Source organism: Camarhynchus parvulus, chromosome 29, assembly GCF_901933205.1.
Source record: "Camarhynchus parvulus chromosome 29, STF_HiC, whole genome shotgun sequence".
In the NCBI taxonomy this organism is placed as follows: Eukaryota; Metazoa; Chordata; class Aves; order Passeriformes; family Thraupidae; genus Camarhynchus; species Camarhynchus parvulus.
Genome location: NC_044599.1, coordinates 2487675 through 2504365, shown reverse-complemented (window position 1 = coordinate 2504365; position 16691 = coordinate 2487675). Strand labels below are relative to the sequence as shown.

Below are 16691 nucleotides of genomic sequence, written 5' to 3'. Positions count from 1 at the left end.
ACTGACCACTGACCCCATCTGAGATCCTCACTGACTTCACTGACCACATCTGAGGGACCCTCACTGACCTCACTGACCACTGACAGACCACATCCAAGAGACCCTCACTGACCACTGACCACATCTGAGACCCTCACTGACACAAACATAAAAGACCCCACACTAAAACTCACTGACCTCACTGACCACTGACCACATCTGAGGGACCCTCACTGACCACGGACCCTCACTGACCCTGCACCCATGCCAGAGACCCTCACTGACCACTGAAATCTCGCGCACCCCACTGACCACATCCAAGGGACCCTCACTGACCTCACAACATACAAAAGACCCACACTGACCACTGACCCCATCTGAGACCCTCACTGACCACTGACCCCATCTGAGACCCTCACTGACCACTGACCACATCCAAGGGACCCTCACTGACCTCACTGACCACTGACCACAGCTGAGGGACCCTCACTGACCGCTGCACCCACCCCAGGGACCCTCACTGACCACTGCTCCCCATCTAAGAGAGCCTCACTGACCACATCCAAGGGACCCTCGCTGGCCACTGACCGCTTGTGTTAAAATTTGACAAGTTTAATGAATGAGTTTAGAAGTTCAATGAGTTTAGTAATGAAAATAGTAATAAAAATTGGGACAATAAGAATTTGGACAATCAAAGTTAGGGCAATAAAAGACGATAAAAAGCAAAAAGACAATAAAAAGCAAAGAATGATGGATGTCCAGGTGCTTTGCACTGTGCCCCAAAGCACCCCTTGCTACCGAAGGATTAACCCTTAAAAGCAATAACGGATTGCATACTCATGGATCTCACGCATGATTCAAACATTCAAACATTCCTTTCACACCAGGGTGTTCCTGCTTCATTTCAGCTCCCCCGTCTTGTAAATCAGCCTCGGTTCCTCGCAGTCTGAGCTGTCCTGATAAGGAGCAATAATTCTTCTCTGGGGATCTCGGTGCCTGTGCTGTTATCTCTATCCAGATAGGACAATGTGAAGAATTCCTTGATTATCTTCTCCATTCCTTGAGTTAGTTACAAAAAGTATCTTACATCACATAGCTTCTATTTTATTTATTTTTTATTTTATTTATTTTTATATATTATATATTTATATATTTATATATTTTTATCTATTTTTATATATATATTTATTTCTATATATTACATTTATTTTCTTTTTAGCTTAAACCCTGTATTTACTACACCGCTTAAAAGAGATGAATACAACATAACTTTCCAATATAACACATATAATATCAATTTTAATATTTGCAAAGAGCCAATCATATAATTTACATTTTTCACAATAACTGTATCAGCTACTTCACTACTGTGTCTAAGTTTAGTTAACAACTGAAAAATGGTAACATTTAATATTATATTAATATATTAATATAATTATATTATATTACTATACAACTTTAATATTATACATACAGTATTCATCTTAAAATTTGTATAAAGCTGATATTATAAAATGGGAAGGGAAGGGAAAGGAAAGGAAAGGAAAGGAAAGGAAAGGAAAGGAAAGGAAAGGAAAGGAAAGGAAAGGAAAGGAAAGGAAAGGAAAGGAAAGGAAAGGAAAGGAAAGGAAAGGAAAGGAAAGGAAAGGAAAGGAAAGGAAAGGAAAGGAAAGGAAAGGAAAGGAAAGGAAAAAAAAGGAAACGCAGGAACCCCCAGGAAAGTTTGCCCCTCTGATGTAACACCGGGGTCACCCCCAGTGCAGGAAAGGCCAGAAAGGAAACGGGGAGGAAAGGGCTGCTGGTTCTGGCCCTGCTGGGACCCCCCACTCCAAATGAGGGGCTGAGCCAGTGGGGACATCCCTGGGACTGGGGACATCCCTGGGACTGGGAACATCCCTGGGACTGGGAACGTTCCTGGGACTGGGAACGTTCCTGGGACTGGGAACATCCCTGGGACTGGGGATGTCCTTTGGGACTGGGGATGTCCTTTGGGACTGGGAATGTCCCCCGCACTGCGAAATGACTGGGGCTGGGCTCAGCTGGGAATGTCCTTTGGGATTGGGAACATCCCTGGGACAGGGGGCATCCCTGGGACTGGGGATGTCCTTTGGGACTGGGGATGTCCTTTGGGATTGGGAACATCCCAGGAACTGGGAATGTCCCTGGGACCGGGGATGTCCCTCAGGACCGGGGATGTCCCTGGTATTGGGGATGTCCCTGGGACTGGGGCGGTCCCAGCTGCCCGGGGCTGGGTGTGCGGCGCTGTTGCCGCGGTGCGGGGCAGGAGCCGCTGATAGCAGCTCTGCGGGGCGGGATAAGGAGCCCGGGCTGCTCCTCTCGGCTCAGGGCCCGGGCGATCCCTCCCCGGTCCCGGCCATGGCGGCGGGGCTCGGGTCCCTCGCCGTGTACGTTCCTGTCCCGGCCACGCTCCTGCAGGTGCGGGGGGAGCACCGGCCCGGGGGCTGCGGGCGTGCAGCAGGAGCTCTCTGGGCTTGGGGTGCTTTGGGTTTGGGGTAGAGGCTCTGTTTGGGGGTGCTGGCTCTGTTTGGGGGTGCTGATTCTGTTTTGGGGGTGCTGGCTGTGTTCAGGGGTGCAGGTTCTGTTTGGGGGTGCTGGCTCTGTTTGGGGGGTGCCGGTTCTGTTTGAGGGTGCCGGTTCTGTTTGGGGAGTGCCGGTTCTGTTTAAGAGTGCCGGTTCTGTTTGGGGGTGCTGGCTCTGTTTGGGGTGCCGGCTCTGTTTAAGGGTGCCGGCTCTGTTTGGGGGTGCCAGTTCTGTTTGGGGGTCGGGGTGCCGGTTCTGTTTGGGGAGTGCCGGCTCCATATTGGGGGTGCTGGTTCCGTTCGGGGGCTGCTGCAGCTGTGGAGGTTTTGCTGTAGGTTTGGGGGTTTTGCTGATTCTGTTTTGAGGGTGCCGGTTCTGTTCGGGGGTGCTTTAGGTTTGGGGTGCCGGCTCCGTTTGGAGGTGCTGATTCTGTTTTGGGGGTGCTGGTTCTGTTCAGGGGGTGCCGGTTCTGTTCAGGGGGTGCCGGTTCTGTTTGGGGGTGCCGGTTCTGTTCGGGGGTGCTGGCTCTGTTCAGGGGGTGCTGGTTCTGTTCGGGGGTGCTGTAGCTGGGGAGGTTTCCTGTCGGTTTGGGGGTGCTGCAGGTAAGGGCGTGCTTTAGGTTTGGGGGTGCTGTGACTTTGGGGGTGCTGCAACCACTGGCAGCGTTTCACCTGCCCGAGGCGTCAGCCGGGGGTGCTGACAGCGAAGCTCGGAGGTGTTGGGGGGCTGGGACTCCCCCACCCGTTCCTCGCTCCTGCGGGGCCCAAGTGGACTCTGTACCCCAAAACCAGGCAGGCGGGGGGGCCCTGGGGGGCACGGCCGGGGGGTGACGCACCCGGAGCTAATTTTGGGGTTTGTTTGCAGGTCATTGTCATGTCCAGCCACGAGACCATCCGGGTGCTGGAGGTGGGGGTGGATGGGGACCCCAAAACGGCCGGGGAGGGAGCGGGGGGGTCCCCGGCACAGGGGGGGCCCCCAGGTGTGGAGGACGCTCCCGCCAGCACCCCGAGCTCGTCCGGCGGGGAGGCGGCAGGTGAGAGACCCCCCCGCACCCTTCCCTTCCCTTCCCGGGATCGGTCCCGGTGCCCCCCGGGTCTCCCATTCCCGGGATCGGTCCCGGTGCCCCCCGGGTCTCCCCTGGATCGTTCCCCCCGGGTCTCTCCCTCCCGGGATCATTCCCGGTTCCCCCCGAGTCTCTCATTCCCGGGATCGTTCCCAGCAGTTCCTCCGGGTCTCTCCTACCCGGGATCATTCCCGGTTCTCCCTGAGTCTCCCATTCCCGGGATCATTCCCGGTGCCCCCCGGGTCTCCCCTGGATCGTTCCCCCCGGGTCTCTCCCTCCCGGGATCATTCCCGGTTCTCCCCGAGTCTCCCATTCCCAGGATCGTTCCCGGCGGTTCCCCGGGTCTCCCCTGGATCGTTCCCCCGGGTCGCTCCTTCTTGGAATCGTTCCCGGTTCCCCCCGGGTTTCTCCCTCCCGGGATCGTTCCCTGCAGTTTCCCGCGATTTATTTAAAAAAATATGGATATTGATCTAGTGCCGATATCCAACTGTGAGGGACAAAATCTCTCTGACAGTTTAGAGTTAGAAAGTGGATGTTTATTGTGGGAGAATTCTCAAAAATTATCACAGAGTATTTTATAAATACCAAAATAAAAACATAGTGATCACAGAGTCCAATATAATTTATCTTTAATTAAAAGTGATGTTTATGTGAACACCCAAATAAACATAAAATGCATATTGATAACTTTGGTACGTCTCATTCCCAATATGGATATTGATCTAGTATCAATATCCAACTGTGATGGACAAAATCTCTCTAACAGTTTAGAGTTAGAAAGTGGATGTTTATTGTGGGATAACTCCCAAAAACACACCACAATTTACAGGTGGTTACAGAGCCCTTTTATCTATACAAGTATTGAATAACCACAATACAAATACATATTCATAACTTTGGTACATCCCATTCCCCGCTCCATATGGTAATTAGTTCAAAAGCCATTAAGCATGCACAGTTTGTTCCTTGAAATGGGTCGGTGGTCCCTTTCATGGGGAGGGGTCCCAAAATGAGGAAGTAAATGAAGTCTTCCTCGTTCTGAACTTCCTACCTTTTCAATGCAAATCTGACAAATGAACCCTTGGTAGAACTCCCATTCCCCGTCTTCAATTGGGTTCAGAACAGAGGAGGCCACAATTATCTTCTGTTCCTAAAAGCCATTTATCAATTTCTATATTCTCCATTAGAAACCCAGCTAACCAAACATTGTGCTGACAAGCAATCAATTACGAGTTAACTACTAACTCTTAACTTCATCAAGGCCTGCCCATTTATTTTCATTAACTCCAATAAAGCTTATCCCTGACTGAAATCTTAGCTCCTCTAAAATCTCTTAAGTTCTTTAAAGTTTAGGTCCCACCCGGGTCTCCCATTCCCGGGATCGTTCCCCCCGGGTCCATCCCTGGGAGCCAAGGCGGTGTCTGGCTTGTGTCACCTGGCTTGTGTCACCTGGCTTGTGTCACCTGGCTCGTGTCACCCGGCGGTCCTGCTGCGGGTCCTCCCCCACCGTCCCCCCGGCAGCTCCCGTTTTGGGGAGATCCCGTTTTATTCCTCACTGCTTGCTGGCCAGCGCCCCAAATCCGGCAGGGCACACTCCTGTCACCTGGCCCCTGTCACCTGTCCCTTGTCCCATCTCCCATCCTCTCTCCTGCCGGGGAAGGAGGATGCCACCCCCGGGGGATGGTGGCTGTCACCTCCCTGGTCACACTGCGCGTCCCTGCCCCTCCTGCGTCCCCTCCCCGGGCTCTGGGCGCACCTGAGGACACCTGGGGGAGGCTGTTCGCTGCCCCGGTGTGCAGAGTTTGGGTGTCTCCCTCTCACCCCACCTGTTCTCCCCCAGGTAAAGCCAAAGCAGCGTCGCCCACCCCGGTGGCCTCGAGCCCCGCCCCGAGCCAGCCCGGCGTGACACACCTGGCCGTGCAGGCCGCGCCACAGGTAACTGTCCCCCGGGGCTGGGGGGCCAGGGGGGACCCCGGGGGAGGTGGCCGCAGACAGGGGGTGGCCAGGTAAGGGGGGACCCCTTTTGTCCCCCCCACGCAGACCTCGGGGGGAGGCCCCGGGTGCCCCTTGTGTCCCTATGGAGAAGGGGTTCTGAGTTAGGGGGGACCCCGAGGTAAAGAGGATCCCCTCTCTGCCCCCATCCCAACAGAGCGGGGTCAGCAGTAATGGGGGGACCCCTTAACCCCCTCCAGAGAGGCTCCTCCACAGCCCCCCAGTGCCCCCCAGTTCACAGAGTTCCCCCCATCTCCCCACGGAGAGGGATTCCCAGTTCGGGGGGGCTCCCCCTTTACCTTCCCCCACCCCACCCAGAGGTTCACCAGGGAGCCCCCCAGATCCCCCCGGTTCCCCCAGGGGTTCCCAGTTCAGGGGGCTCCCCCTTTGCTCCTCCCCCCCTCAGAGGGATTCCCGGGGGTTCCCCCTTTGCCCCCCAGAGGGATTCCCGGGGGTTCCCCCTTGCCCCCCCCCAGAGGGATTCCCGGGGGTTCCCCCTTTGCCCCCTCCCCAGAGGTTCCCGGCGGGGGGGGTTCCCCCCCCCTTCCCGAGGTCAGTTCAGGGACGGGGCGCGGGGGACACCCTTCTTACCCCATCAGTAGGGGTTTCCCTGATGCTGAGCAGGGCGTTGATTTGTGTTTCTCTTTCAAATCTCATTTATCTCCGCAGGTGTTGGCTCAGGAAAGCGGAGAAGCTGGGCTCCAGGTGCACAGGTGAGACAGGGTAACTGGGTCCAGTGCCGGGCAGCAGCAAGGGCTCAACCTCTTCTTATCACAATCAAGCTGGGGCCAGTGCGGGATTGAGAGGACAGTGACGCCAGGTGCAGGGCTGGCCCTGGGGTGAGAGGAGAACAGGCAGATTCCAGGTCTCGATCTGAGAGCAGAACAGGCAGAGCTGGGGCCCAGGTCCGGGGTGTGAGAGCAGAACAGGCAGAGCTGGGGCTCCGGGATCTAGAGCAGAACAGGCAGAGCTGGGGCTCCAGGTGCTGCCGGGGTGTGAGAGCAGAACAGGCAGAGCTGGGGCGCCAGGTGCTCGGGGTGTGAGAGGAGAACAGGCAGAGCTGGGGCACCAGGTGCCGCGGATCTGAGAGCAGAACAGGCAGAGCTGGGGCCCAGGTGCTGCTGGGATCTGAGAGAACAGGCAGAGCTGGGGCTCCAGGTGGCGGGATCTGAGAGCAGAACAGGCGCTCCAGGTGCTCCCCGGGATCTGAGAGAACAGGCAGAGCTGGGGCTCCAGGTGCTCCCCGGGATCTGAGAGCAGAACAGGCAGAGCTGGGGCTCCAGGTGTGCTCTGAGAGGAGAACGGCAGATCTGGGTTTTGGTGTTGGGGGTTTGAGAGGAGAACAGGCAGAGCTGGGGCTCCAGGTGCTCCCGGGATCTGAGAGAGAACAGGCAGAGCTGGAGCTCCAGGTGCTCCCGGGATCTGAGAGAGAACAGGCAGAGCCAGGTGCCCCGGGCTAGAGAGACAGGCAGGGGCTCCAGGTGCGCGGGATCTGAGAGAGAACAGGCAGAGCTGGGGCTCCAGGTGCTGTGGGGATCTGAGAGGAGAACAGGCAGAGCTGGGGCTCCAGGTGCTGCGGGATCTGAGAGCAGAACAGGCAGAGCTGGGGCTCCAGGTGCTCCCGGGATCTGAGAGAGAACAGGCAGAGCTGGGGCTCCAGGTGCTGCGGGATCTGAGAGGAGAACAGGCAGAGCTGGGGCTCCAGGTGCTGCGGGGTCTGAGAGCAGAACAGGCAGAGCTGGGGCTCCAGGTGCTGCGGGATCTGAGAGCAGAACAGGCAGAGCTGGGGCTCCAGGTGCTCCCCGGGATCTGAGAGAACAGGCAGAGCTGGAGCCCAGGTGCTCCAAACAGGCAGAGCTGGGGCTCCAGGTGCGCGGATCTGAGAGGAGAACAGGCAGAGCTGGGGCTCCAGGTGCTGCCGGGGTTTGAGAGCAGAACAGGCAGAGCTGGGGCTCCAGGTGCTCCCGGATCTGAGAGGAGAACAGGCAGAGCTGGGGCTCCAGGTGCTGCGGGATCTGAGAGCAGAACAGGCAGAGCTGGGGCTCCAGGTGTGAAACCTGGTTTAGATTTGGGGTTCCAGGTGTGGCTGCAGAAGCCAAATGGACTTGGGGAATTTGAGTATGGAAGGTGTAGGTTTGGGGCTCCACCTGCGGCACCTGGTGTAGATTTCCCCATGTGACACCTGGTGTAGATTTGGGGCTCCAGGTGTGGCTGCAGAAGCCAAATGGGCTTGGACTTGGGGGATTTGGATATCAAATAAGGTGTAGTTTTGAGGCTCCAGGTATGGCACATGGTGTAGATTTCCAGATGTGGCACCTGTTGGAGATTTAGGGCTCCACCTGTGGCACGTGGTGCAGATTTGGGGCTCTAGGTGCAGCTGCAGCTTCAGGAGCCCAATGGGCTTGGATTTGGGGGATTTGAGTACCAAGGTGTAGCTTTGAGGCTCCAGGTGTGGCACCTGCTCTAGATTTGGGGCTCCAATTGTGACACCTGGTGTAGATTTCCAGATGTGGCACCTGGTGTAGATTTGGGGCTCCAGGTGTGGCTGCAGGAGCCAAGTGGGCTTTGCTTTGGGGGATTTAAGCATCAAATAAGGTGTAGCTTTGAGGCTCTACAAGCGACACCTGGTGTAGATTCGGGGCTCCAGATGTGGCCATCTGCCATAGATCTGGGGCTCCAGGTGTGGAAACAACAGCTGCTTGCAACAGGTGAGGTCCAGGTAAATTTGGGCTCCAGGTGTAGCTGCAGGAGCTGAATGGGCTTGGACTTGGGGATTTGAGTATCAAGGTGTAGCTTTGGGGCTCCAGGTGTAGCACCTGGTGTATATTTGGGGCTCCAGGTGCGGCTGCAGCTTCAGGAGCCCAGTGGGCTTGGATTTGGGGCATTTGAATATCAAGGTGAAGCTTTGAGGCTCGACATTTAGCACCTGATGGACATTTGGGGCTCCAGGTGTGGTAGCTGGTGTAGATTTGAAGCTCCAGGTGTGGCTGCAGGAGCCCAATGGGCTTGGATTTGGGGGATTTGAGTATCAAGGTGTAGCTCTGAGGCTTCACCTGTGGCACCTGGTGCAGACTTGGGGCTCCAGAAGTGACACCTGGTGTAGCTTTGAGGCTCCAGGTGTAGCACCTGATGGAGATTTGGGGCTCCAGGTGTGGCTGCAGGAGCCCAGTGGGCTTGGACTTGGGGGATTTGAGTACCGAAGGTGCAGCTTTGAGGCTCCACAAGTGACACCTAGTGTAGGTTTGAGACTCCAGGTGTGGCACCTGATGGAGATTTTGGGGCTCCACCTGTGGCACCTGGTGTACCTTTCCAGATGTAGCCCCTGATGTAGATTTGGGGCTCCAGGTGTGGCACCTGGTGCAGATTTGGGATTCCACCTGTGGCACCTGCTGTACATTTGTGGCTCCAGGTGTGGCTAGAGGAGCCAAGTGGACTTGGATTTGGGGGATTTGAGTATCAAGGTGAAGCTTTGAGTCTCCACCTGTGGCACCTGATGGAGATTTGGGGCTCCAGGTGTGGCATCTAGTGTAGATTTGGGGCTCCAGATGTCACACTTGGAGTAGATTTAGGGTGTAGCACCTGGTGTAGATTTTGCAGGTTTGGGGCTCCATATGTGGCACCTGGTGTAGACTTAGGGGTCCAGGTATAGCACCTGCTGTAGCTTTGAGGCTCCAGGTGAGACACCTGATGGGGATTTGGGGCTGGCTCCAGGTGTGGTACCAGGTGTAGTTCTGGGGCTCCAGGTGTGGCTGCAGGAGGGCTCTGAAATTGGGTTGAATTTGGGGCATTTGAGTATAAAAGGTGCAGCTTTAGAGGCTCCAGGTGTGGCACCTGGTGGAGATTTGGGGTTCTACCTGTGGCACCTGGTGTCGATTTGGGGCTCCAGGTGTGGCACGTGCTTCTGCAACAGGTGAGGTCCAGGTAGATTTGGGGCTCCAGGTGTGGCTGCAGGAGCCCAATGGACTTGGACTTGGGGATTTGAATATCAAGGTGTGGCTTTGAGGGTCCAGATGTGGCACCTGATGGAGATTTGGGGCTCCAGGTGTGGCTGCAGGAGGGCTCTGAAATGGGCTTGGATTTGGGGGATTTGAGTATAAAAGGTGGAGATTTGGGGCTCCAGGTGTGGCACCTGCTGTAGATTTTCAGGTGTGGCACCTGGTGTAGATTTAGGGTTCCAGATGTGGCACCTGCTGTAGTTTTGGAGCTCCAGGTGTGGCTGCAGGAGGGCTCTGAAATGGCCTTGGATTTGGGGGATTTGAGTATAAAAGGTGGAGATTTGGGGCTCCAGGTGTGGCACCTGGTGTAGCTTTGGGGCTCCAGGTGTGGTATCTGGTGTAGCTTTGGGGCTGCTGGTATGGAAGCAACAGCTGCTTGCAACAGGTGAGGTCCAGGTAGATTTGGGGCTCCAGGTGTGGCTGCAGGAGCCCAGTGGGCTTGGACTTGGGGGATTTGAGTATCAAGGTGTAGCTTTGAGGCTCCAGGTGTGGCACCTGATGCAGATTTGAGGCTCCATTTGAGGCACCTGGTTTACATTTGAGGCTCCAGGTGCAGATTTGGGACTCCAGGTTGCAGATTTGGGGTTCCAGCTGTGGCTCCAGGTGCAGATTTGGGGCTCCAGATGCAGATTTGGAGCTCCAGGTGCAGATTTGGGGCTCCAGGTGCAGATTTGGGGCTCCAGAGGCAGATTTGGAGCTCTAGGTGCAGACTTGGGGTTCCAGGTGTGACTCCAGCTGCAGATTTGGGGTTCCAGGTGCAGATTTGGGGTTCCAGGTGCAGATTTGGGGTTCCAGCTGTGGCTCCAGGTGCAGATTCGGGGTTCCAGGTGCAGATTTGGGGCTCCAGGTTCCAAATTTGGGGCTCCAGGTGCAGATTTGGAGCTCCAGGTGCAGATTTGGGGCTCCAGATGCAGATTTGGAGTTCCAGGTGCAGATTTGGGACTCCAGGTGCAGATTTGGAGCTCCAGGTACAGATTTGGGGCTCCAAGATGCAGATTTGGAGCTCCAGGTACAGATTTGGGGTTCCAGATGCAGATTTGGAGCTCCAGGTGTGACTCCAGGTGCAGATTTGGGGCTCCAGGTGCAGATTTGGGGCTCTAGGTTCCAGATTTGGGGCTCCAGGTGCAGATTTGGGGTTCCAGGTTCCAGATTTGGGGTTCCATGTGTGCTCCCCCCCACGAGGGCGGACACCTCCAGGTGGGGCCGGGGAGGGATCCTGTGTAGGGACGCTGCACCTGTGCCAGGTGTGTCGGGGACATTTCGGGTTGCCCGGGCAGCAGCGCCGGGTGCAGGTGAGGCCCCCGGGAGGGAGGGGACAGCCGGGGATGGGCGGGCGGGACCCGGGCGCGTTGTCGCGGTGCCACTGACGGTGTCTCCGTCTCTCCGCAGCCGCCGCCGTGCTCAGCCCCGCCGTGCCGCGGCCGCCCCCGGGGCAGCCCCCGCTGCTGCCCCAGCCCCCCCCGGCGCCCACCCCCCCAAAGGAGCCCCCGGTGCCCGTGCAGCCCCAGATCGCCGGACTGGCCTTTAACCCCGGCATTGTAAGGAGCGAGCGCCGCCCGGGCCGGGCTCAGGGGAGCCCCGGGAATGGCGGGGCCGGGGCCGTGCCTCAGTTTCCCCGGGCGGGATCCCAGCCCCGGGGCCCAGAACGGGATCCCTGCCTCAGTTTTCCCAAAACAGGATCCCGGCCTCAGTTTCCCCCGGCAGGATCCCGGCCTCAGTTTCCCCAGTCAGGATCCCAGCCCCGTGTCGCAGAACGGGATCCCTGCCTCAGTTTCCCCAGGCAGGATCCCTGCCTCAGTTTCCCCAGGCAGGATTCCTGACTCAGTTTCCCCAGGCAGGATCCCAGCCCCGGCCAGAACGGGATCCCTGCCTCAGTTTCCCTGTGCAGGATCCCGGCCTTCCCCATCAATCCACCTGCCTCCGTTCCCCAGGCAGTTCCCTCACCTCAGTTTCCCCAGGCAGGACCGCCCCGGGCCCATGGGTCCCTGCCCATTGTTCAAGATCCCAGTCCCCAGGGGTTCGCCCCAGAACGGGATCCCTGCCTCAGTTTCCCTGTGCAAGATCCCAGCCCCGTGTCCCAGAACAAGATCCGTGCCTCTGTTTCCCCGGGCAGGATCCCTGCCTCAGTTTCCCTGTGCAGGATCCCAGTCCTGGGGCCCAGAACGGGATCCCTGCCTCAGTTTCCCTGTGCAGGATCCCACTCTGTTTTCACATGGCAGATTGTGACCTCAGTGTCCCTAGAGAGAATCCCTGCCTCAGTTTCCCTAGATGGGATCCCTGCCTCAGTTTCCCAGGTGGGATCCCTGCCTCAGTTTCCCAGGACACGATCCCAGCCTCATTTTCCCAGGCAGGATTCCAGCCCCCATTTCCAAGAGCAAGATCCCAGCCTCAGTTTCCCTGTGCAGGATCCCTGCCTCAGTTTCCCAGGATAAGATTCCACCCTCAGTTTCCCCAGGCAGGACTCCAGCTCCGTGTCCCAGAACGGGATCCCTGCCTCAGTTTCCCCGGGCAGGATCCCCTTCTCACAACCGAGCCTCAGTTCCCCAACATGGCCCGTTCCAAGAGAGAGATCCCTGCCTCAGTTTCCCAGGATAAGATCCCAGCCTCAGTTTCCCAGGTGGGATCCCTGCCTCAGTTTCCCCAGTGCAGGATTCCAGTCCCCCTGTCCCAGAACAAGATCCGAGCCTCAGTTTCCCCAGACAGGATTGCAGCTCCCGTTTCCAAGAATGAGATCCCTGCCTCAGTTTCCCTGGGCAGGATCCCAGCCTCAGTTTCCCTGAATTCAATCCCAGCCTCAGTTTCCCCGGGCAGGATCCCTGCCTCAGTTTCCCCAGGCAACACTCCATCTTCAGTTGCCCTGTGCACAATCCCAGCCTGGTTTTATGTGCAAGATCCCTGCCTCAGTTTCCCTGAATACAATCCCTGCCTCAGTTTCCCTTAATTCAATCCCTGCCTCAGTTTCCCTGAACACAATCCCTGCCTCAATTTCCCCAGTGCAGGATCTGAGCCTCAGTTTCCCTGAACTCAATACCTGCCTCAGTTTCCCCGAACTCAATCCCTGCCTCAGTTTCCCCATCCCAGGAAGCTGCAGCTCTGCTTTGGGCAGCTCCCAGCAGATGGATTTAAGGATTTAGGGACCCCCGGGGACTCCAGCGGCCGCTGGGAGGGGGGGCCGTCCCCCGGGGGTCGCGGTGCCCCCCCGGCCGCGCTCTGACCCCGTTTCCATCCCGCAGCTCACGGCGGCTCTGGGGGCGCAGCCGCAGATCCTGGGCTCCCTCAGCGCCCCCCCCGTGATCGCCACCCCCCTGCCCAGCGTCCAGGGCATCCCGGGGCAGCTCCTGAGCACCGCGCAGGGCCAGGTACCGCGGGGGTCCCCTGCCCGTACCTGGGCGGGGGGGTCCCGGCTGCTCCCGGGGCTGTATCCCCCCCCCGGGCGGGTATTTGGGGTCCCCCAGCGCTGTGTCCCCCCCCCAGGTGATCGGGACCCTGCCGTGGGTCGTGGCCCCCCCCGGGGTGGCCGCGGCCGCCCCCGCGCCGGCCCCGCCCAGCCTGCAGGTGACCGCGGTGACCCCGCAGCTGCTGCTGAACGCGCAGGGCCAGGTGATCGCCACGCTGGGCGCCACGCTGGCCACGGGGGCCGCGCTGGCCACCGCCCCCCCCGCGCCCGCCGCCGGCAAGAAAAACGGCCCGGCTGAGCCCCCCATCAAGAGCGAGGTGAGGCGGCACCCCGAGACCTCCTGGCCCCCGAGTCCCCCGAAGTCACCCCTGAGACCTCACCCCGGGTCACCCCTGAGCCCCCGGGTCACCCTGAACCCCCGAAGTGACCCCCGAGTGACCCCGAATCACCCCGAGACCCCCTGAGACCCCTCCGAGTCACTCTGAGCCCCCCAAAACACCCTGACCCCCCAAGCCAGGGTCCCCCCAGGTCCCCCCAGCCCCTCCCGTGTCCCTCCAGCCCCTCCATGTCACCCCCCACCCCCCCCCCATATCACCCCGGTCCCCCCAAGTGACCCCCGGTCCCCCCCAGGTCACCCCTGGTCCCCTCAGGTGACTCCCGGGTCACCCTGAAGTCACCCCTGAGTCCCCCCCACATCACTCCCAGGTCCCCCCTGGTCCCACCCAGGTCCCCCACAAGTCACCCCTGGCTACCCCCCCAGCCCCCCCCATGTCACCCCCCAGGCCCCTCCCCCCATGTCACCCCCCCAGGCTCCCCCAGCCCCCCCCATGTCACCCGGTCCCCCCAGGCTCCCCCCCCCCATGTCGATCCCGGCCCACCCCCATGTCACCCGTCCCCCAGCCCCCAGTCCCCAGGTCCCCCAGCCCCCCCATGTCACCCCGGTCCCCCCAGGTCCAGCCCATCCAGCCGGCCCCGGCGGGGGTGGGGCCGAGCCCCCCGGCCGTGCCCAAGGTGTCGGTGCCGCCATCGCCGGGGCCCGTGCCGGGCTCCGAGACCCCCACAGTGAGCCAGCTGGTGGCCAGTGAGTGCTGGGGGCACGGGGGGGCACTGGGGGGATCTGAGAGAACTGGGAGCACTGGGAGCCCTGGGGGGACGGGGGGCACGGGGGGGGACTGAGAAAACTGGGGGCAATGGGGGCACTGGGAGCACTGGGAGAACTGGGGGTAGTGGGGGCACTGGGGGCACTGGGAGTGCTGGGAGCAATGAGAGTACTGAGAGAACTGGGGGTACTGGGTGGACTGGGAGCACTGGGAGCACTGGGGGCACTGGGGGTAGTGGGGGCACTGGGAGAACTGGGAACAATGGGAGCACTGCAGGCACTGGGGGCAATGGGGGCACTGGGAGAACTGGGGGGACAGGGAGCACTGCAGGCACTGGGGGCACTGGGAGCACTGGGGGCGCTGGGGACACTGGGAGTACTGGGAGCAATGAGAGTACTGGGAGAACTGGGAGCACTGGGAGAACTGGGGGCACTGGGGGGACTGGGAGCACTGGGAGCAATGGGAGTAATGGGACCAACGGGAGTACTGGGAGAACTGGGGGTACTTGAAGCAGTGGGGGCAACAGGAGCACTGGGAGCACTGGGAGTACTGGGAGCAATAGGAGAACTGGGGGTAGTGGGAGCACTGGAGACACTGGGGGGACTGAGAGAACTGGGAGCAATGGGAGCACTGGGAGAACTGGGGGCACTGGAGGCACTAGGAGCACTGGGGCAGTGGGGGCACTGGGAGCACTGGGAGTACTGGGGGCACTGGGGGAACTGGGAGGGGGCTGGCACGGCTGGCATGGCTGGCACAGGGGTGTTGGGCTTGGGGGGGAATAGTGGGGTCTGGGGTCCCTGGGAACAGGGATAATGGGTCTGGGGTCCCTGGGAGGAGAAATAACAAAGTGTGGGATCTCTGGGAAGAGATAAGAGGGAGTGTGGGAAAAAGGGATAATGGGGTCTGGGGTCCCTGGGAGGAGGGATAATGGGGTCTGGGGTCCCCTGGTAACAGTGGGGTCTGGAAAGTTTTGGGAAGAGAGATATCAGAATGTGGGATCCCTGGGGAGAGAAAAACAAAATGTGGGAGGAGATAAGAACTGGGGGAGGAGATAAGAGGGACTGTGGGAAAAGGGATAACGGGGTCTGGGATTCCTGGACAGAGGAATAAGGGGAACTGGGAAGAGGGATAACAGGGACTGGGGTTTTCTGGGATTAACAGGGACTTTCCCTGGGTTGGGAAGAGAAATACCAGAGTCTGGGATCCCTGGGAAAAGAAATAACAAAGTGTGGGATCCCTGGGCAGAGATAAGAGGGACTGTGGGAAAAAGGGATAACGGGGTCTGGGATAAAGGGTCTGGGGTCCCTGGGCAGAGGAATAAGGGGAACTGGGAAGAGGGATAACAGGGACTGGGAGGAGGGAAAACAGGGACTGGGGTCTTTGGGATTACCAGAGTCAGGGAACCACTGGGAGGAGGAAATGCTGGGTCTGGGGTCCAGGGGAAAAGGGGTAACAGGGAGTGGGGTTCCTGGGCACTGCAGGCTCTGGGATCCAGGGGCACTGCAGGCTCTGGAGTCCCTGGGCAGGTTCCCCTGGGCACAACAGGCTCTGGGCACAGTGGGCTCTGAGTTCCCCTGGGCACAGGGGGCTCGGGGGTCTGGGGGCCCTGCAGGCTCTGATTCCCCTGGGCACAGCAGGTTCTGGGGTCCCTGGGCAGGTTCCCCCTGGCACAGCAGGCTCTGGGCACAGCAGGCTCTGGGATCCAAGGGTGCTGCCGGCTCTGGGATCTGGGGGCACAGTGGGCTCTGGTTCCCCTGGGCACAGCAGGTTCTGGGGTCTGGAGCACAGCAGGTTCTGGGATCCCCCGGGCTCTGCAGGCTCTGGGCACAGCAGGCTCTGGGCTCTGGGCACAGCAGGCTCTGGGTTCCCCTGGGCACAGTGGGCCCTGGGCACAGCAGGTTCTGGGCTCTGGGCACAGCAGGCTCTGGGTTCCCCTGGGCAGGTTCCCCTGGGCACAGCAGGCTCTGGGTTCCCCTGGGCACAGTGGGCTCTGGGCACAGCAGGCTCTGGGTTCCCCTGGGCACAGCAGTCTCTGGGTTCCCCTGGGCACAGTGGGCTCTGGGCTCTGGGCTCTGGGCACAGCAGGTTCTGGGTTCCCCTGGGCACAGTGGGCTCTGGGCTCTGGGCTCTGGGCACAGCAGTCTCTGGGTTCCCCTGGGCACAGTGGGCTCTGGGCACAGCAGTCTCTGGGTTCCCCTGGGCAGGTTCCCCTGGGCACAGCAGTCTCTGGGTTCCCCTGGGCACAGTGGGCTCTGGGCTCTGGGCACAGCAGGTTCTGGGTTCCCCTGGGCAGGTTCCCCTGGGCACAGCAGGTTCTGGGTTCCCCTGGGCACTGCAGGCTCTGGGCTCTGGGCACAGCAGGCTCTGGGTTCCCCTGGGCACAGTGGGCTCTGGGCTCTGGGCACAGCAGGCTCTGGGTTCCCCTGGGCACAGTGGGCTCTGGGCTCTGGGCACAGCAGGCTCTGGGTTCCCCTGGGCACAGTGGGCTTTGCTGGCTGGGTTCCCCTGGGCACAGCAGGCTCTGGGTTCCCCTGGGCACAGTGGGCTCTGGGCTCTGGGCACAGCAGGCTCTGGGTTCCCCTGGGCACAGTGGGCTCCGGGCACTGCAGGCTCTCTGGTCCCCG

General features: G+C 59.6%; 1 protein-coding gene across 1 annotated transcript in view; it reads left to right on the top strand.

Moving 5' to 3' along the window:
• POU6F1 (POU class 6 homeobox 1) overlaps positions 1-16691 on the top strand; it is a 29291-nt gene that overhangs the window by 9223 nt on the left and 3377 nt on the right. Inside the window, exons 3-10 of the mRNA XM_030967020.1 lie at positions 3385-3553; positions 5424-5518; positions 6245-6288; positions 10768-10862; positions 10960-11108; positions 12804-12929; positions 13045-13284; positions 13919-14048. Coding sequence (XP_030822880.1) covers positions 3385-3553; positions 5424-5518; positions 6245-6288; positions 10768-10862; positions 10960-11108; positions 12804-12929; positions 13045-13284; positions 13919-14048 — 1048 coding nt within the window. The remainder of the gene's footprint in view (positions 1-3384; positions 3554-5423; positions 5519-6244; positions 6289-10767; positions 10863-10959; positions 11109-12803; positions 12930-13044; positions 13285-13918; positions 14049-16691) is intronic.